Source organism: Fundulus heteroclitus, unplaced genomic scaffold (genome assembly GCF_011125445.2).
Source record: "Fundulus heteroclitus isolate FHET01 unplaced genomic scaffold, MU-UCD_Fhet_4.1 scaffold_138, whole genome shotgun sequence".
NCBI lineage: Eukaryota > Metazoa > Chordata > Actinopteri > Cyprinodontiformes > Fundulidae > Fundulus > Fundulus heteroclitus.
Window position 1 is genome coordinate 423,474 of NW_023396550.1, and position 21,003 is coordinate 444,476.

Consider the following 21,003-nt stretch of genomic DNA (forward strand, 5'->3'; position numbering starts at 1 on the left):
TCACAGACAACCTCAGATGGTCTGTGAACACCACGTCACTGGTGAAGAGGGCACAGAAGCGACTGTACTTTCTGCGGAGGATGAGGAGAGCCCGCCTGGCCCCGCCCATCCTCACGACCTTCTACAGAAGCACCATAGAGAGTATTCTGACCAGCTGTCTCTCTGTGTGGTGTGGAGGCTGCAGTGCCGCCGACTGGAAGAACGTGAGGAGGGTGGTGAGGACAGCAGAGAGGATAATCGGGGCTCCTCTTCCCTCCATAAAAGACATTTCATCCCAGCGCTGCATGTCCCGAGCCCGTAACATCATCAGGAACCCCTCACACTCCCACCATGGACCGTTCTCCCCGCTGCCCTCTGGGAAGAGGTTCCGCAGCATCCGCTGCAGGTCCTCCAGGTTCTGCAAAAGCTTTTCCCTGCTGCCATCAGACTGTTAGACTGCTGTTGAACTGCTAAACTACAACCCACAAAGTCTGCACAACATTTGCATTTTTTGCATCATTGCAGCTCATATAGCATTACAAATGCTATCGGACTCCTAGTCTAAAATTGCACAAATAAATGCATTCATGCACAAATGCCCTTGCACAATCCAATCTGTACATAAATGTCTTTTTTGTTACATTTCAATTGTTTGTATACTGTATACTTAAAATCTACTGTTTACTTCTAAATCTCTGCTGCACCTAAAACTGTAATTTAACTTCTACTGCGATTTACAAAAGCTGTATGAAACAAAATTTCGTTCTGTACGCACTCTGTGCATACCGAATGACAAATAAAGTTGTCTAAGTCTAAGGGACAGGGGAGGCAATATACAGGCCAGACAGGTCCGTCCTTCTCCCACTAGATCCACTACTCGGTCAGCCGAAGAAAATTTGTTATGGGACCATTTTTTTTTTGTCTGTTCCATTTTTTTGTCTTGTATAAAACTTTCATAATCTGTATCATATTGTGTGTATTATGCATCTGTAAAATACATATGCTTTTGAAATAATAAAAAACCTTGAACAATGACATGGCATTTTTATTTAAATAGTGCATAGAGGCAACTCGCAGTTGACTGCATCAAAGTCTTCACAAGCAGAATTTACAAAAAATAATACATATTACAATAATAACACAAAATGACCCACTCCAAAATTAAATAGCCTGTAATAATAAAGGCTACTAGTGTAGGACATAAGGACCCATAATCAACCCAGGGTCCAGTGTGGGTCCCAGGTGAAAACTGGGTTGCCCATGTGAAACCCACCCTCAGCCCATGTGGGCTTGCCCACAAGGGGCCACCATGGAACCCACTGACAAAACTAGCTGGGCCCCAGCTGGGCAGCCCAGCTGGGGCCCACTCACCAGCCCACATCCAACCCGCATGGGCCCCTCATGGGTGTGTTGGCAGGGTAATGACCCTAATCATTTCCGGTCTCCCTTGATTTCCGGTCTCCCCTTTGATTTCCGGTCCCCCCTCCCCATTTCCGGCCTCCCCCCATTTCCGGCCTCCCTCGATTTCTGGCCCCTCTTGATTTCCGGCCCCTCCTTGATTTCCTGCCTTACCCATATTATATTATTATCATTAATACGATATTATTATTATCGTGATTATTTAAGTATGTCTAACGATTCCTTTAATACACATCCAACTACTTAATTCAGTTTATCCACATCCAGTTATTTAATTTATCTTATACACATCCAATGATTTAATTTTTATCCACATTCAGTTATTTAATTTTTATACACACTCAATCTGATGCTTAGCAGCAGCATACCACCCATATTAAATTATTAAATGATGATATTAATTATAATACAATTCACTTTATAATTATATCTATTTATTTCAGTTGTACACATGCAATTATTGTATCTTATACGCACTCAATCTAACACTCAGCAGCATACCAGCCACACTCTACGTAAGCTTTGCCGAATACCGATCCTACGTGGAAAAAACCTCCGTCCCGCACCGTTGTGATTGCGCTGAAATAGAGAATCCTTAATCTTTAATCCTGATATAAAGATTAATTCAGTTTGGAAGCACGACAAAAAGTGCAGCCGCTCACTCTCTTACTGATCATGACCCAAGTTTCACGAGATCTGTAGAGGAGAGGAGGAGCTGTGTCAAACACATGTGTGGCACTGCAGTCAGCAAATTCGTGCAGAGCGTTATCTTATCATTTTCACACAACAGCAAAACCGTCCTTTCAACGAACATGACATCCTTTCATTGTTAGGTAATAAACAAAAACACTGAGCCTCTCTGTTATCTTCATCAACAGAGTTTCTGGTCAGCGCAGATCAGTGGATGGACACTACACTTCCTGGTCAGCTAGGGAGCCGAACAGGAAACCTCCCTCTTATCTCAATAAACCAGTGACCATCGCCGCTCAGTGCGCCACACACCAGGCCATTGTTAGTTAGTCAGCAAAACAGGAAGCGTTTCAACTTATCTCAATAAGACACTGCTCAGCGCAGGTCGGGGTATCCGGCCTTGGTAAAACTTAGTATACCGCTGGAAGTCACGACTCTCTCGGTAAACGCATCCTCTCAGTACCAGAAATGTATAAAAATGCTCATTCGGTGCAAGGTAATCATCACTCGGCATCATGCCAGAAACCTCTTCAGCTTCGGTCCTCACTAACGCTCAGATCCATCCCGAGGGTCAGAACGCACGCCCCAACCCACAACATGGCATACGCTTCTTTGGTAAGTTCTAATGAATATATTCTAACGATTTTTAAGTTATATGTTGAATATACGGTAGGGGGAATCCCCCCCATGACGCTACTGATCATGTGATACCGTAGTAATGTAAGGGGAATCCCCCCTTACGCTTTTCGGCCGTGTAACAATATATGTTTAATTATTTTTCAGACCTCACAGGTGTGGAGCAAGAAAATGTACTTTTAACACCGTTGAACTACGGTAGGATTTACTTTCATAAAGATAAAGTATCTAAAGTATTTAAAGATACTAATACGTTGTTTTAACCATTTTATTTTTATTGTTTTAGGTTTTTTTGATGAGACGAGCGGTAATCCATACCTACAGCACGGTGTTCACCAGGCTCAGCCGCAAAGAACTCGGCCAGAGAGCAAACTTACACTGAAAAACCGCCCGTCCCGAAGCAAAACCCGCCAGGACTTTGCCTCGCAAAATACGTCTACCCCTAAACAAGAAACAGATAAAGTCATTGATCTGCGTACACCACCACCGGTTCGCCAACCTCTCTTCCTCCACTCGGCGGTAGCGGGCATTCAACCTCGCCAGCTGTTTGTAGCACAAACGCCCACCTTGCAAAACAACCGAGTCCAAACGGCTGTACCACAAGCAACGATTCCACCAGCAAACCATACGCATCGTAAGTTTCTTTATAACTCTGAAACTATATATCGATTTTATGTTTCTCAACTAGCCCCGTTTCATGTTCTCATTGTATGCCATTCACAGTCACACTGAGCGTTGAAACTTCAGTCAATACATCATACAGTAGGTAGTTTGCGGGACATTCACCTGGCGTGCTACGTTAACATGCAGTTTCCGCTCTAGTTTTACGTGGGTTCGATTCCCCGGTGTGATGCATTTTTTTTCTTTTTTTATGTATTTATTTCTGCTGCAATCATTGTATGCGTGTAATTGCCTCCATTAAAAAGCTCCGTCTCCTGAGGGAAAACGGTGCTCAAGGTACAGAGATACAACCGGCGAACGCACCTCAAACTGATCTGCCAGCAACCTCTTCAGTTGGTGAGTAATACAGTTTTTTTCATTAATTAACCTTAATAGTTAATTTATTATTTCTTTATTTACAGTCTTAAAGTTTAAACCAGTTTTCTGCACAGTTCAAAAATATCTAAGGCCTCCTTCCCTCTGTGTGTGTGTGTGTGTTTATTTCTGCTGCAATCATTGTATGCGTGTAATTGCCTCCATTAAAAAGCTCCGTCGCTCTTAACAGAAGCAGCCCTCCTGAGGGAAAACGGTGCTGAAGGTACAGAGATACAACCCGCGAACGCACCTCAAACTGATCTGCCAGCAACCTCTTCAGTTGGTGAGTAATACAGTTTTTTCATTAATTAACCTTAATAATTAATTTATTATTTCTTTATTTACAGTCTTAAAGTTTAAACCAGTTTTCTGCACAGTTCAAAAATATCTAAGGCCTCCTTCCCTCTGTGTGTGTGTGTGTGTGTGTTTATTTCTGCTGCAATCATTGTATGCGTGTAATTGCCTCCATTAAAAAGCTCCGTCTCTCTTAACAGAAGCAGCCCTCCTGAGGGAAAACAGTGCTGAAGGTACAGAGATACAACCCGTGAACGCACCTCAAACTGATCTGCCAGCAACCTCTTCAGTTGGTGAGTAATGCTTCGCACAGCACTGCCTCCTCATTGCACATGCAAGGCAGGCGCCTAACTAGAAAAATTTCTGAAGAAATTTAGCAAGGCGCCTGCCACTTGGTGCGTACCGTATCGTCAGAAATAGCAACAGGAAGCAACACTGCAAATTTCAGCTTCCTACGGTCTTCACAGCCCCCGCAGCGGCCGTCGAAAGGTGTCATGTTAAGTCAATGGACCTCCTAGGAGCCTCTTGCTAGCAGCGTTGTCATGGAGACTCACTGACAGCTGCAGCCCTCTCTCTGTCTGTAAAGGCAGAAGAACCCTGGCTAAGCAGAAGTTGATAGGACCTTCCTAAAGCTACTTCTGGTTAGCAACATGCTAACGGTTAGCCGCTAGCATGGCTGTGTTCAGTATCCTGGGAGATGTTACTCTGTTAGTTTGGTTGAAATCCTGTACTGAGAAGTGCCTAAAAAGGGAGAAAATCCTAAAATTCACCAAATCTGTCAAGCGGAAGTACAGGCTTCCTAGAGCTACATTTCCGGTTAGCAACATGCTAACCGTTAGCCGCTAAAATGGTTGTGTTTGGTATCACTGGGTAATTGTACTCTGTTAGTTTGGTCCAAATCCTGTACTGGGATGAGCCTCAAATAGGGAGAAAATACATCATTTATAACGTTGCCATGGTAACTCAAAATGGCGGATGGTACAAAATAATACTTAATGGGATCAGCACACATGTTTTCATATACACACTGTGGGGATTATAATACAAAACTCTTAGTCTCCCAGGCCGGGTTTCGGTCCCACGACCTCTTGCATGCAAAGCCTGCACTTTCCATCTGAGCTATACTGGAGGACCATATATGGGCATGCATTATTGGGACCATAAGGGGTTTGGTCTTCCATTGAAAAGCATTGGATGTTTGACACCTCATAGCTCGGAGATGCTTTATGCGACGTAGCCCAAATTCTTTGTGGAGCTTTCTCTCTAAATGAAGAACAGACTCTGTGAAGCAGAAGTTGGTGAGACCTTCCTAGAGCTACTTCCGGTTAGCAACAAGCTAACCGTTAGCCGCTAACAAGCTTGTGTTCAGTACCACCGTGTGATTGTACTCTGTCAGTTTGGTCCAAATCCTGTACTGGGAAGTGCCTCAAATAGGGGTGCCAATACTTAATGTCACCAAACGTGACCAAAGTTCATGGGTCACATTGGCCTCCTTTAGCAACTCAGTCTCACCTCATCTGGGCCCAGAACTCAACATTTGACCAAAATGGTGTGTAGTGCCATTTCCCACATGTGGGTGGTGCTGTATTGGCCAATTGGGTCGTGTCTGGGCATCATGCCAGGTCCTGTTGGAAGCAAAGGCCCAATAGGAAAGCATGTAAAATCCAAAATGGCACAGAAAACTGACACATGGCTGAAAGTCACATGAAAATTTTAAAATGTTAAGAGGAAGTGACTGTGCGAATTTCAGATTTCTACATTAATCACAGCCGCTGCAGCGGGCGTCAAAAGTTGCCATTCTATCTCAATGGAGCGTTTTGCGAAAAATCTATAAATGCCACATGAATGAGGGTTACATTTCCCGAATCCTGACAAAAATACCTACGTTTTGATGTATAATTTGTCTACGTAGAGTGACAATTGAGCGAGTGAGGTCAAGTTGTTCGGAGTTTTGAAATCTTTAAAAAAGCTAGAGTGGGCCACTCTAGCGGTTGGAGAATTCTGTCATTGACTTTCATTGTAAACGATGATTTTGTTGATTTTTGGACATGAGCTTTGAGGAGTAACTGTGAAGAGACGATAAAAGATATCCACATGCCGTTTTCACTTCTGAGTAGTTCACAGACATATCTACAAACTGGAAGTTAAACGGTGTTCGTAGGTGAAAGCATGACGACACAGTACAGCGTTGAAAATTGTCATTTGGAGGCTTTTTTGAGGCTTTCTTTCTACCCGACTCCATTGATTAATATGGGTTTTTTGGGGGGTGGTTTTTCGCTAATTTTGTTGCCATGGTAAGTTGAAACCCCAATAAAAGTAGTAGCGCACTATTCCCGACCGAGCCGCACGTTTTGGTACCTATATCTTGGGGATGCACGCTACGGTTCGGGCCGCATTAATCGTGGAATAATAAAGAATAATAAAGAGTCCGTTTAGAGGTGCATAGTAATAGGTGCCTCCATGCATTTGCATCCTCATTGCAAATGCTATGGCAGGCGCCTAATGATGACCGCACACGATGGATAGAGTGTCTTGAAGTTAACGATTATGATACAATATTTTCGAGGATCTCTATTTCAAAAATGACACTATGCTCGAGGGATAAAATTCGAAATCCGGAAGAAATCCGTAAGAGTCGAAAAAGGTGGCTCTATCATTCTCTTCCAAAGTCAGAGCTAGCCAGTGTTCACCAGGCATGTGTGAAGGATGAGTCTTGACGATAAAATAGGTCGGGCCACTGTACGTGCGTTTGAGTAATGGAAGCTGATCACAAGCCCAAACGCCACAAAATAGGTCCCCCAACAGGTGATGCATCAAACTCTCGATCTCGTCGTTATTCATGTTTTAATAAAAATCCACCAGGACCTGCCTTTTTGAATCGATTTCCAAAATTGAGTCGTAACACGCGTACACAATCAGGGTGGTCGTGTGAGGTAGCGGAACTCTGAATCTCATTTCCAGTCTCAAATTGCCGTTGCACACCGGTGACAGAGTGTCTGCGTCCTCACACACAGGGAATAACCCTCGTTAAATTCCTCACGAGCGATGCTTAAAGGAAGGTCTTTTAAATGACGACCTGTAGAGGTGAACATGTTGTAATATTCCCTGACTGAAATACCGTTGTTGAATTGGGGTTGAAACGCTTTGGCAGGGACCTGTCTGCCGTCTTTGCAGAGCGCTAAATATTCCACATCCATATGCTTAAAGTTGAAAGGCGACATGCTTCTCCTTCCAGTGAATGCCTCTTGGTTGACCATACCTAAAACGACATATTTTGGCATTATTCCCAAAAAGAGATTCTCCTGAGTACATATCCTGGAATTTTCAGGGACAGAGTATGTTTTCACATTCACGCACGAAAGAGGATAGAGGGCGTTTCCTCTCATTAATGCTGAGGCATGCCCTAGTCGGATAGCCGGGGAGACTGAAACTTTTTTCATAAATAGCGAAGCCCCCAGAAATTTCAGTTGGAAGGTTGAATCACGCGGTCCCATTAGAGAGAAGGCGTTGCTGGCTCTGGTTAGTTTAACCCTCATATCGACAGAATTCAAGAGGAGTCTTTCGCAGAAGAAAATATCTGCGTGAAGAGGCCCCATCAGGTGTAACTCTCTGGAATTAGCAGTGAAAGCGGCTCTCTTGTTCATCCCCGAATTTGGACCGTCAGTGGTAACGATAGAGTCAATAGCTCCCTCTGTGTCTTTGTAAAAGAGGCCCGCGCTAAATTGGCTCTTTAACGTGTCTTCTGAAAAGTTGAGCCGAGTTTCGATGATTGCTCTGTAAGGGTGAGTCGCGCTACTCTGTGAAATTAACCTGTCCCCCAGAATAACGTTGCATTGACTAAACATTGTATTCAACGGGTAATTTATCAACCCGACAGCGGCGTCGTTAGCCAGGTTGCTTCCATCTGCGTTGGTGATCTTTAGACGGACGTGCAGCAAAGTATCATTCAAATCCAAGTATTTCTCTCCATGTCTGGGGATAAAGAACTCGATAGGTCCGGTGTCTGTATTCGCTGACACGGGTAATATTTCTGTAGAGCTTATCTTCAATAGAGAGTTGTGTCATGGGGGCTGAAAATAAGTCGAGTTCATCCAGCGTACATTCTGATGATTTCTGGTGTAAAAGAGCCATGTTTTATTGTTATTGAAAAATAATAATTCATCTAAACATGTCCTTGCGTGCAGCGGACCTCCTCCCTCTTGCTTTGCTCCTGCTGACTGATTTCTTGTTTTTGCGCTGCAGCACTATTTGTGAATGGCCAACACGTTACCCCGGAGGTCTCTTTTTAGCTCTTCTTGACAAAACCATAACCCCCGACCCCTCTTGGTTATTCACACCCTCATGCGAACCGCTTATTTTCGTCATAGCTTTACTTATGACGTCCGAGGCGATGTTTGTGGCAGCCTTTTTCAGATGCGGTTTAGCAATAGCGAAGCCGGATTTAAATAGGGGTGATACGAAACTAAATAATTTTGAAAATATGGATCCCGCGGCCGTACATAACAGGGGCGCCATAGAAGCCGGGTAAAATGCCCCCCACCTGGTTCTGGTAGTAAGGGATAAAACGGTGTGGGTCCTCTCTCAAGAAAACCATGTTTTCTCGAATGTCGTCGCTTCTTCCTCACGTTTTTAGAACGCTGCAACGTGGTCGTTGTGACTGGTTGCACAGCTATGAATTATTCTGGCGACAATTGTGTGTTTTTATAAGCATGAGCCGTTTCACCTGAACGCTCTGCGTGAAGCAACGGGTCTGAAATGTAGTTTCATGATGCACTTTCCGTATGTAAATTTCGCCGGGGTGTTTTGATCCGTTTTAATTTCAACTTGTATATTTTCAATATGTTTCTTGGCAACGGGGAGATAGTAGGGGTTATGAAAGGTCTGCGTGATAATATCTCCAAAAACACCCTGGACCTGAACTGTTCGCAAGAGGGATGCGTAAACGTAGATGGTACTGAGCGCCGGCCTGGTAGGTGAGTATGTTTGCGAGTTTGTTAACCTTGAAATAAATATCTGAATCTATCTTTCTCAGATGAGCTTCGATCTCTTTGATAAGCTGATTCATATTACTGTAGTATCCGTTTCCAATCTGTATGCGATGGACTTGTTCCTCGCTCGCTTTCCGCCATTCGAAAAAAGCATTTTCTGAGGGGACATTATGCCATGTGTGTGGATAAGAAACCTCCGTCAAGGCCACTTGCCATTCTCCTTGTAAATTGATATGCTCGGCTAAATCCACGCGGAAACTCGATATGTTATTATCCTTAAACACATCCAGGCTAGCGTTGGAGGGTAGCGTCAGGTAAAATCCTTCGTCCTGAGTTAAGTGGTCCATGTTGCACTGTCAACTGTCAGAGAGCAACGTCTTCTTTTATACGTCTCGCAGGTCATCGGCTCTCACCCAGCTGTTGAATTTCTCTGGCCAGTTTTTCCAACGTACTAAGACCTGTTTGACCCCCCGCACGGTGCGTTTGTCTAATATGTCACCCACTTGATACATTTTGTTTTTTGACATTTTCACCTTTTGAAGCTCTTCTGCGTAAAAAGAGCCTTGGACGGGCTCCCCGTCTAAATCTTTCAGTTTGAAGACGGGTGGAGATCGTTGTATCACTTCTGTAACTGTAAAGATTTCGTCCGTGAAACTCTGTTCATATTTCTTGTCAAACACTCCACGCAGGTTGGAGATTCTGACATGGTCACCTGGTTTAAATGCCATCTTGACTTTTGTACTGCGTTCGGAATTGGTCCCGTACAGATTTTGAAACACTTGAAAAGCGTTACTAGCGGTGACTTGGATAGGTGCCATTTTAATACTTGAATGATAGCCGTGGTTGTAGCTTTTGACCAGATCCTGAAGCACGTTTAGATATCGGAGAGTGTTGTTTGCGGTGAAATATCTCCACATTCTTGATTTTAACGTACGGTTAAACCTCTCAACCACAGATGCTTTTATTTCACTAGCCGTGGAAAAATGTTTAATACCGTTTTTATCCATCAGCGCTTTGAATGATTTGTTAAAAAAATATTTTCCGTCATCAGTTTGAAGCTTCTTTGGAATCTGACTCTCTTTTAAAACGGATTCAAAAGGTTTTACGACGTCAGAGGCTGTTTTCCTTTTTAAAGCCCTGGCATAGGCTCTTTTGGAAAATACGTAGATAACGGTTAATAAATAATTGTAACCGTCGTTTTCTTTGGACAAGCTCTGCATATCACAAAGATCGGCTTGGAACTGTTTCAATGGCCCGGTGACAAACACTCTATTTCTAGGAAATCTTATTCTTGCGGGTTTATGCAAAGAATAAGCATCTTGTTCCGATAAAAAGTCTCGGACCTTTTCAACCGGTACCTTCTCGCCCGTTTCACTTTCCAGAGCTCTCTGTAGTCTTTCTACCCCACCAAAAGAGCCGGGGTGCGAAGGCGTGTAATATACCCGTTTCATTAACTTTTTTTCAGCCCTACCTTTCCACACACATCGGGTTACGGATGATGAATGAAGGACAGGAGGAGTGTAGTTGGGTTTTATGTATTTTATTATTAATATGCATTTTATATATCACAAACAAATTGCAGAAAAAAGTTTATTTCAGATTTAGAGAGAGAGATTAATTTTGTTACGATGTCAAACTAATACTATGTTAATATATCACAAGCTAGTTGTAGAAAACACTCATTTCATATATTACAAGTTAATTGTAGAAAATACTACTTTAATGTATCACAAACTCAATGTAAAAAAAAACACTCATTGGTTAGATAAAAAGAAAGACATTCTTTTAATACAATGTCATAAACTAATTGCGGAAAATACTAGTTTAATATATCACAAACTCAATGTAAAAGAAACACTCATTTCATATACACAAACTAATTGTAGAAAAAGTTCATTTCATATTTAGAGAAAGACATTCTTTCAATACGATGTCATAAACTAATTGTAGAAAACACTCATTTAATATATCACAATCTAGTTGTAGAAAACAATCATTTAATATATCACAAGCTAATTGTAGAAAACACTACTTTAATATATATATTTAGAGAAAGATATGACAAAACATGCATGCACTGGTTTTCAGCATCCCCTCCAGTACTGCGAGGCGGCTAGAAGCTGATCTCTGAATTCAGAGCTTTCTTGAATCACCTGATCAAACACCTTATTGATAGGGTCATACACCTGCTTGACCAGCGTCAATTCGTACAAGTAAGCTTGTGCAACCGCGCTGACTGTGTCGTTGTCTTGATGGATGTTGCGAGCGGCTAGAAACTGTTGAATGGCATCGATGAAACGTGCGTTACAAAGCACTGGCATTACACGATAGTAATTTCTTTCAAAGAACCCGTCCTGAAGATCCTCCCAACGTTTAGGGTCACTCAAACTAGGACGGCCCGTGCTACATCCGTTCCACTTATCATGCATGTACTTATTGATGGCATTGTACAGAAGATGATGCACCACAGTTTTTACAGCTTTGATGAAGCCGAAACGAATCCACCCGTCATATTCATCCGCTCCGGTGACAGTCTCTGCTTGGCTGGATGGAAGCTGCGTATCCTCGGGTTGAGAAGGGTCTGGGGAGGCTGGATCTCCTTGGCCGAAGGGAAGTTGCGAGTCCTGGAGCTGTGAGTACTCAGACTGAGAAGGGTCCGGGGAGGGTGGAAGATTCAGCGCTTGTGAATCTTCCTCCTGGGTCTCTGACAGAGACGGCATGGCTGGAAGCCTGGCTGGAAGCGTGGTTGGAAGCGTGGAATTCTCATCCCGTAAAACAAAGTACTCGGGCCGTATTTGCACGCCTCCGGGGGCATTGGCCCAGTCGTCGATACGCCTCTGCAGCGATGTGAGGAGACTCTCACTGTCGCTTTTGTGAGATGATTCAGGGGTTGGCGAGGGTGAAGGAGGGTAGTACGGTCCCGGAAAGAATTTGTCGCTGTCCGGAGAGCCATGCTGCGGTGATGCTGAAGGAGTAGTTCTTTCAACCGCGTAGTTGTTCATGGTTTCAGATGCTAAAAGTCTGGTCAGTGAAGTTGCATAGAGGTCCCGATAGGTCTGCCCGGTTGTTTTTTTATACTGAGAAGAGGTGTGGTTAACGTTGAAGGGGTTAGGGTTATCGGCTGTTGTGAGGAGGGCGGGTCTAAAAAGCTATCACTTTCTTGATCCCCAAAACATCTCTCCAGTTGCAACAGTTGCAGAACAGCGTTGACATGCGGTCTGCTATCATCTTGTCACGCCATGCGTCAAGCAGAAAAATAACCGGAGTTGTTTTATATTGAGCTTGTCTCAGACTTGCGCGGTAACCCCCGTTTTTGATTGTCATGTTGGTGAGAAGATCCTATTTGTTGAATCTGTGTCAGTTTCGAATTCCTAGAGTGGGGGAGGGGACCGGAAATGGGGGAGGGAGCGGATTCCAGGAGTGGGGGAGGGGACTGGAAATGGGGAAGGGGACCGGAAATGGTCGGAGGCCGGAAATGGGGAGGGGGCCGGAAATCAAAGGGGGCCGGAAATCAAGGGGGACCGGAAATGATTAGGGTCATTAATTACCCGTCAATTAAAAAGTGACAGAAGGGTATATCCTTATGTCTCTCAGGCACCTTCCCTCAGCTGCCGGCTTGTGTGTCGGTCAGGGCCGACCAGGCCCTCATGGTCCAGGCCTTCTTTGTCTGCTCTGAGAGAGCTGCTGAAGAGGTCTGCAGAAGTGAAGAGCTGAAGAGAGAGAGTCTGGGTCTGTGTGAGGAAGGTTTTACAGCAAGAGAGAACCCCTGCTGGGAAGAAGGGGCGTCCAAGCTGTAAAGGGTCTCATGTTGCAGCCAGAGTGGAATTCCTTTTGTTACCCCCTCCATACTACATGTTTAGAATTCAATCTGAGTTCAATTATGTATCATGGTGTTATTATAGCATAACAATAGCCTGGTGTCATCCCTGGCTCTGTTCCTTTTTTCTTCTCGCAAGCGGTTCGCTATCTTCCCCGTTGTTTGACGCCCATCCTCTCGGGGTTGCGGCCAGGTTTTCCATTCATCCTCCCAGGCCTGCAACGGGTTAATCTGTTGGAAGTTTTTTGGAAGTTTTGGGAAGGTAAGTAAGCTGTTTGTTGGTGACGGTAGCGTGCGCGCCCCCTCTCTCAGCTCACGGCTTCTTGTTACCGTGTTACTTACAGCTTGGGCTGTTTTGATTGAGTGCTGGTGACGACGGCATTTTTCGCCTCTACTCCCAGTGTGACCAACTTCATTTACCAAAGTTTAAATACGGCTAACGTTGTTAGCTCCTTTTGGTTTATTAGTTTTATACCTGGTGACGGGAGCGTTTCCACCCCTCTCCCAGTGTGACCAACTTCCTTTACTGAAGTTTGAATACGGCTAACGTTGCTAGTTTCTTTGATTTATTAGTTATACCTGGTGATGGCAGCATTTCTGCCCCCTCTCCCAGTGTGACCAACTTAGTTTACTGAAGTTTAAATATGGCTAACGTTGTTAGCTCCTTTTGGTTAATTAGTTATATGTCTGATGACGGCAGCGTTTCCGCCCCCTCTCCCAGTTTGACCAACTTCCTTTACTGAAGTTTGAATACGGCTAACGTTGTTGGTTTCTTTGATTTATTAGTTATACCTGGTGATGGCAGCATTTCTTCCCCCTCTCCGAGTGTGACCAACTTAATTTACTGAAGTTTGAATAAGGCTAACGTTGTTAGTTTCTTTGATTTATTAGTTATACCTGGTGACGGCAGCGTTTGCGCCCCCTCTCCCAGTGTGACCAACTTCCTTTACTGAAGTTTGAATACGGCTAATGTTGTTAGTTTCTTTGATTTATTAGTTATACCTGGTTACGGCAGCGTTTCCTCCCCCTCTCCCAGTGTGACCAACTTCATTTACAAGTTTGCCCTCTCTCCCAATATCAGCCTCCTTGTGTTTGGGCTCCTACTCCCTTTTCTGTACCTACATCAGAGGAGTACCTTAAGGAGTTGCACGCTTGTTGGCGGGACCCGAGAGGGTTATCACGGCTCTCCTCAGATGGTTGGGTGTTAGCTGCCATGCATGAGTCAGTGAAGGACGGCCTGGACTGTATGCCAGCAGTTGAACCCGCTGTCGCTTCACTGATTGTGTCGCCAGATGAAGCCCTGCGTCCTGACGTCAGATGCCCGTGGACTCAATGTCGGGTTACGGATGACCTCCTGTGTAAGGCATACAATGCAGGAGCGCGTGCTGGCCGCCTTGGCAACTCCCTGGCGCACCTCATGTTCGCCCTCTCTAGATCGGTTCAGGGTGCTAGTGGTGCTGCGGTTGGGTTTAACGAAGCAGCTTTGCAGGCCTTTGCGCTGATGACCAGAGAGCTTGGCAGTGTCATGTCATTCCTTGTCTAAGCTCATAGACAGGTCTGGCTTGCAGAGTCTCCTCTCACCGAGACATGCTGTAGGACCCTCAAGGGTGTCCCGGTTGTGCCAGGGGAGTTGTTTGGATCAGCTGCCCTGGAAGCGCTGGAGCGGACTATTCAGGCGTGTCAGACGCAGCATTCGGCCTACGGCCTCGGACTGGTGATAGGCCTGGTGGTTCCTATCCCCTCGATGTGCGGCAGAGACCCAGCAGGGACTTTCATGAGCCAGTCGGCCGCCCAGTTAGGCATACCCGAACCTCAGATCCTGGACGCCCTCCCCACAGGGCTCCCAGGGGCCGAGGGGATAGTAGATGATGCCACCGGGCCTGCCGTCTGACAGTTTTCCCATCAGCATCTACGTTTCTGGGCTGCTCACACTGTAGATCCATGGGTGGTTGCCACCTTAACCCATGACTACAGGCTCCAGTTCCGACAGCGGCCCCCTCTCTCACGCCGGGTCAAAATAACTGTTATCACTGACCCGGTGAAATCCCTGGTAGTAGACCAGGAGCTTTCCGCCCTCCTGGCCAAGGGAGCAATCGAGGTTGTGGCTCCTCTGCTGCAACTCAGAGGCTACTATTCTACATACTTCCTTGTGGCAAAAAAGACTGGCGGTTTTCGCCCCATTTTAGATCTAAGGGGACTTCCAAAGTCCTTCCCTTCCACATGCTCACCACAGCAGAGGTCCTTCAGACCGTTGTGGCAGGGGATTGGTTTACGTCAGTGGATCTGACAGACGCCTACTTTCCTGTGCATATTGCGGCAGAACATCTGCACTTTCTCAGGTTTGCTTATCGGGGTCACCACTGGCAATTCCGGGTGCTCCCATTCGGGCTCTCCCTTTCCCTGAAGGTGTTTACTCGATGCAGGAAAGCGGCCCTCTCTCCTCTGCAGGCCTCCGAAGTCAGGATTCTGCCATACCTGGACGACTGGCTTCTTTGTGCTCCCTCTTAGGTAGCTGCCTCTCGCGATACGTTCCAGCTTCTTCTTCAGGTGTCACGGTTGGGCCTCCTAGCAATCTAGTCAACCTAGCAAAGAGTTGTCTGGTTCCATCTCAGACAACCACCTTTCTTGGGTTGCATCTGGACTCCACTACCATGAAGGCCCGTCCGTCTGTTCACAGGGTGGACGACATACTCCAGCTTGTCGGTCGATTCAGGCTGGGCAGGCAGTTTCCTTACAGCATCTTCCTGCGAATGCTGGGCAAACTGACATCAGTCACTCGTGTCATGCCCTTGGGTTTGCTCCTTCTGTGTCCTTTGCAGCGGTGGCTAAACAGCTTTCGTCTAGATGCCAGGCTTCACAGGATTCGCAGCGTCATGGTGACGAGGATGTGCCTTCGTGCTCTGCCCACAATGAGAATCCGGTTACCTGCTCGGTGCCCACTATTCTGGAGTTCCTCCAGTCTCTTCTTGATAAGGGCCGCTCTCCTTCGACCCTTAAAGTGTATGTTGCAGCAATCTCATGTTGTCACCTAACTGTCGACGACCGTTCAGTGGGGCGTCATGATCTGGTCTGCGCGATGCTCGTAGGTTACGCCCACTGCCGGCTCCACGAGTGCCCAACTGGGACCTACCATTGGTTTTCGCGGCTGTGTGCCACCCTCCATTTGAGCCTTTGGCACAAGCGGACCTCAAGTGGCTTTCCTGCAAGAATGCTTTTCTGTTGGCTATCGTCTCAGCTAAGAGGGTCAGTGAGCTACATGCTCTCTCTGTCAGCTCTACCAATATCAGGTGGGCTCCAGATGGCTCCGATGTTACCCTGTGGCCTAATACTGCAATTGTGCCTAAGGTGATTTCTTTTCACAGTAACCAGCCATTGCAGTTGGCTCGGTTTCAGCCTCAGTCAGGTGCACCTGAGGATGGGTCTAAGTTATTGTGCCCAGTAAGGGTGTTGGAGACATACATTGCGGCAACTGCAAATTTAAGACGCTCAGACCAGCTTTTCCTATGTTATGGGGGTCCGAGGTCAGGCTGTCCTCTTTCCAAGCAGCGTCTGTCTCATTGGATTGTGAGTGTCCTCTTCCACGCCTACGATGCAGGTCGCTGCTCCCTGCCAGTCAGGGTGAGGGCACATTCCACCAGGAGTTTCTCTGCTTCCTGGGCGGCTTTGAGAGGGGTCCCACTGGAACCAATATGTGCTGCTGGATCATGGGCTTCCCTGACCACCTTCACGAGGCACTACAATGTCAATGTGACTGTCCCTCATCGACCGGGTCAGGTCCTTTTACAAGGTTCTGCTGGGGCCTCTCAGCGAGGTATGTGCTCAACATAGTTGGCATTAGTCATTCAGTGCTTTCAGCCACTTGGGCCTGCTCCTCCGGGGGAATCCCAAGCCCTTCCCAGGCCAGCCGAGAGACATAGTCCCTCCAGAGTGTCCTGGGTCTTCCCCTGGGCCTCCTCCTGGTGGGACGTGTCTGGAACCCCCCACCCGGGAGGCGTCCAGGAGGCATCCTAACCAGATGCACGAGCCACCTCAACTGGCTCCTCTTGAGGTGAAGGAGTATAATAATAATATTAATAATATTAATAACAAAAAAAAGTATTATTAGTAAGAGTAGTAGTATTAGTATTTATTATTATTATTGTCAGGATGCAGCTTATTGGCTGCATGCTGAACCTCTCTCCCTCTCTCTCGTTCCTGCGCAGCCTGATCGGTTTCACCTGGCAGGCTGCAATTAACCCACAACTGCTTCCACCTGTTTCCACCGCTTTATAAGACTCACCTCTTTCTGTTCCCGTCGCCGGTCCATAGCGTTCACTCCCTGCCAGTATTCTTGTCAGCTCCGTTTGTTACCGTCAGCCTGAAGACTCCTTTCACCTGGTCTTGTTACAGTCAGCCCAAAGACTTTCCGACAGTTTGTTTTCTCCAGTATTCGGCTCAGACGTTCAGCCCTCCACTGCACGGCTCAGACGTTCAGCCCTCCACTGCTCGGCTCAGACGTTCAGCCCTCCACTGCACGGCTCAGACGTTCTGTTCTCCACTGCTCGGCTCTGAGGTTCTGCTCGCCTCTGCTCGGCTCTGATGCTCTGCTCGCCACTGCTCGGCTCTGACGTTCTGCTCGCCACTGCTCGGCTCTGATGCTCTGCTCGCCACTGCTCGGCTCTGATGCTCTGCTCGCCACTGCTCGGCTCTGATGCTCTGCGCTCCACGGCTCGGTTCTGACGTTCTGCTCTCCACGGCTCGGCTCTGACGTTCCGCTCGCCACTGCTCGGCTCTGATGCTCTGCTCTCCTGCACCCGGCTCAGATGTTCTGCTCTCCAGTGCTCGGCTCCAGAGTTCCTCCCAGTCAGTCTCTCCACACTCCTCCTGCCGGCCAGCTTCTACACCCTTCACCTCCGTCCGTTGAAAGACTCTGGTCTCATCCTCCATCTTCCACACTATGCAATAAAACTCACTCATAAGAACTGACTCTGTGTGTGCGTGCTGTGTCCGGGTTCATCCCAGAAAAATATATCATAACAATTATTATTATTATTATTATTATTATTATTATTTAATGCATTAAACTGAAATCTATAACTGCAACAAATCTGAATTTCATTCTTCAAAGTGGTCACAAAAGAAAACCTTTGAGAATCACTCCTATACAGTAAATCTGTGCCTGGGTTCTATTCATAGGGAATAAAGGTCAGATGAAAATTAACAAATGTATCACTGGACTAAAATTTTCATCATGTTTAGCAGGCAATGGACAGAAATCTGGTTTCAACAAGATGGAGAAGTTTGTACCTGAGAGTTTTCAGTTTGCAGTTTGGACTCTCCAGTCCAGCAGAGAGAAGCTTCACTCCTGAATCCTGCAGGTTGTTGATACTCAGGTCAAGTTTTCTGAGACTGGAGGACTGGGAGCTGAGAACTGAGGACAGAGCTTCACAGCTTCTCTCTGAGAGGTTACAGCCACTCAGTCTAAGGAGACAGGGAGAAAAAAAATCTGCTATTAAACAATTCATCAGAAATATTGTTTATTTCTTTACAGTCACCAATGTTCTCCGTGGAAAGATTGATGGATCTGTCTGATTTTACACGTCTTTGTGTTGCCTTTTGTTGTAAACTGGTTCATTATAAATAAACTGAAGCAACATGAATCAATATTTACCTCATTAGCAGATTTCTCACTATCAGAAATAAAAGCAGCAACAATCTGTGTCCTTACAGAGCTTTGTTGGAGGCTTTAACCACTGGCAGCAGTCTCAGGAGAACCTCCTCTGAAGCAGAGTATTTCTTCAGGTCAAACACATCCAGATCTTCTGCTGATGACACTAAGATGAAACCCAGAGCTGACCACTGAGCAGGAGACAGTTTATCTGTGGAGAGACTTCCTGATCTCAGAGACTGTTGGATCTCCTCCACTAGAAAACGATCATTCAGTTCATTCAGACAGTGGAACAGATTGATGCTTTTCTCTGCAGATACATTCTCACTGATCTTCTCCTTGATGTACTGAACTGTTTCCTGATTGGTCTGTGAGCTACTTCTTGTCTGTGTCACCAGACCTTGTAGGAGTCTCCGATTCGTCCGCAGTGAAAGTCCCAGGTGGAACCGGAGGAACAAGTCCAGGTGTCCATTTGGACTCTGTAAGGCCTGATCAACAGCTCTCTGGTGAAGAGACTTTGGTTTAAATTTAGAAAATGAAAACCTCTTACATGTTTGTTTTTCTTCCATCAGGTTGACACCAGAGTTGACAAATGTCAGATGAACATGAAGAGCAGCCAGAAACTCCTGAACACTCAGATGGACGAAGCAGAACACCTTGTCCTGGTACAGCCCTCTCTCCTCTCTAAAGATCTGTGTGAACACTCCTGAGTACACTGAGGCTGCTCTGATATCGATGCCACACTCTGTCAGGTCTGATTCATAGAAGATCAGGTTTCCTTTCTGCAGCTGATCAAAAGCCAGTTTTCCCAGAGACTCAATCATCTTCCTGCTCTCTGGACTCCAGTGTGGATCTGTTTCAGCTCCTCCATCATACTTGACCTTCTTCACTTTGGTCTGAACCACCAGGAAGTGGATGTACATCTCAGTCAGGGTGCTGGGCAGCTCTCCTCCCTCTCTGGTCTCCAACACGTCCTCCAGAACCGTAGCAGTGATCCAGCAGAAGACTGGGATGTGGCACATGATGTGGAGGCTTCTTGATGTCTTCATGTGGGAGATGATCCTCCTGGCCTGCTCCTCATCTCTGAATCTCTTCCTGAAGTACTCTTCCTTCTGTGGGTCAGTGAACCCTCTGACCTCTGTCACCATGCCAACACACTCAGGAGGGATCTGATTGGCTGCTGCAGGTCGTGTGGTTATCCAGAGGCGAGCAGAGGGAAGCAGTTTCCCCCTGATGAGGTTTGTCAGCAGAACATCCACTGAGGTGGACTCTGTAGCATCAGTCAGGATCTCCTGGTTCTGGAAGTCCAGAGGAAGTCGACTCTCATCCAGACCATCAAAGATGAACAGAAGCTGGAAGTGTTCAAAGCTGCAGATTTCTTTGGTTTCAGTAAAGAAGTGATGAACAAGGTCCACCAAGCTGAACTTTTTCTCTTTCATCACATTAAGCTCTCTGAAGGTGAATGGAAATATGAAGTGGATGTTCTGGTGGGCTTTGTCTTCAGCCCAGTCCAGAGTGAACTTCTGGGTTAAGACTGTTTTCCCAATGCCAGCCACTCCCTTTGTCATCAATGTTCTGATTGGTTGATCTCTTCCAGGTGGGACTTTAAAGATGTCTTCTTGTCTGATGGTTGTTTCTGGTCTGTGTGGTTTCCTGGATGCTGTTTCAATCTGTCTGACCTCATGTTCATCATTGACCTCTCCAGTCCCTCCCTCTGTGATGTAGAGCTCTGTGTAGATCTGGTTCAGAAGGGTTGGACTTCCTGCTTTAGCGATCCCCTCAAACACACACTGGAACTTCTCCTTCAGACCAGATTTAAGTTTATGTCGACAAACTGCAGCAAGATGTTCTAAATTAACACAAAAAGTGAAATCAGGAAGGAAACCAAATGATCGTCTGAAGATGATGTGAATAAATGTGATTCCATCTCTTCAGACATCAGTAAATGTGTGATTTATCCATCAGGTTAAATCTTTGTAGAAATCCTCTTACTGCTCTGCAGACGGTCAGCCAGCTCCTCCTGCTTCATCCTCCTCAGGAAGTTCAGAGTGATCTTCATCAGAGCCTCTCTGCTGCTCCTCCTCTGCTCTTCATCCTCACCTTCCAACACCTCCTCATCATCTCTCTGACTCTCTGAGCAGTCTGGGTCATCTGGACTCAGAACCTTCTGGATCTTCTTCAGCTCCTTCTTCACAAAAGTGACAATGTTGTCCTCCAGCAGCTGGAACAGAATAATATATGAAGGACACATCAGACTGAGATCATGGATCCAAACATCAGAACCATGAGAGAGTATATAGTATATGACATGTCACTTTTTAATCCGATTTTGATGGATTAAAAGTGGGCGGGGCGGGGCTTATTTTTTAATTGACCTTTTAGGTGACCCCACTCACATGATCGTCACGTGGCCCTGCTCGTGACCCTCATGTGACACCCTATCATTGATATTATTACCCTACCGTGACCTCCATATGACCCCACCACGTGACCCTCAT

At 46.1% G+C, this 21,003-nt stretch overlaps 1 protein-coding gene across 1 annotated transcript in view; it reads right to left on the reverse strand.

Annotated features, from left to right (window-relative positions):
• Positions 1-20,720, reverse strand: part of LOC118558636 (NLR family CARD domain-containing protein 3-like) — a gene marked incomplete at its 5' end in the record, with an annotated part of 70,915 nt that extends 50,195 nt beyond the window's left edge. Inside the window, 2 exons of the mRNA XM_036129093.1 lie at positions 18,566-20,354; positions 20,498-20,720. Coding sequence (XP_035984986.1) covers positions 18,566-20,354; positions 20,498-20,720 — 2,012 coding nt within the window. The remainder of the gene's footprint in view (positions 1-18,565; positions 20,355-20,497) is intronic.
• Positions 20,721-21,003: the final 283 nt, after the last annotated feature.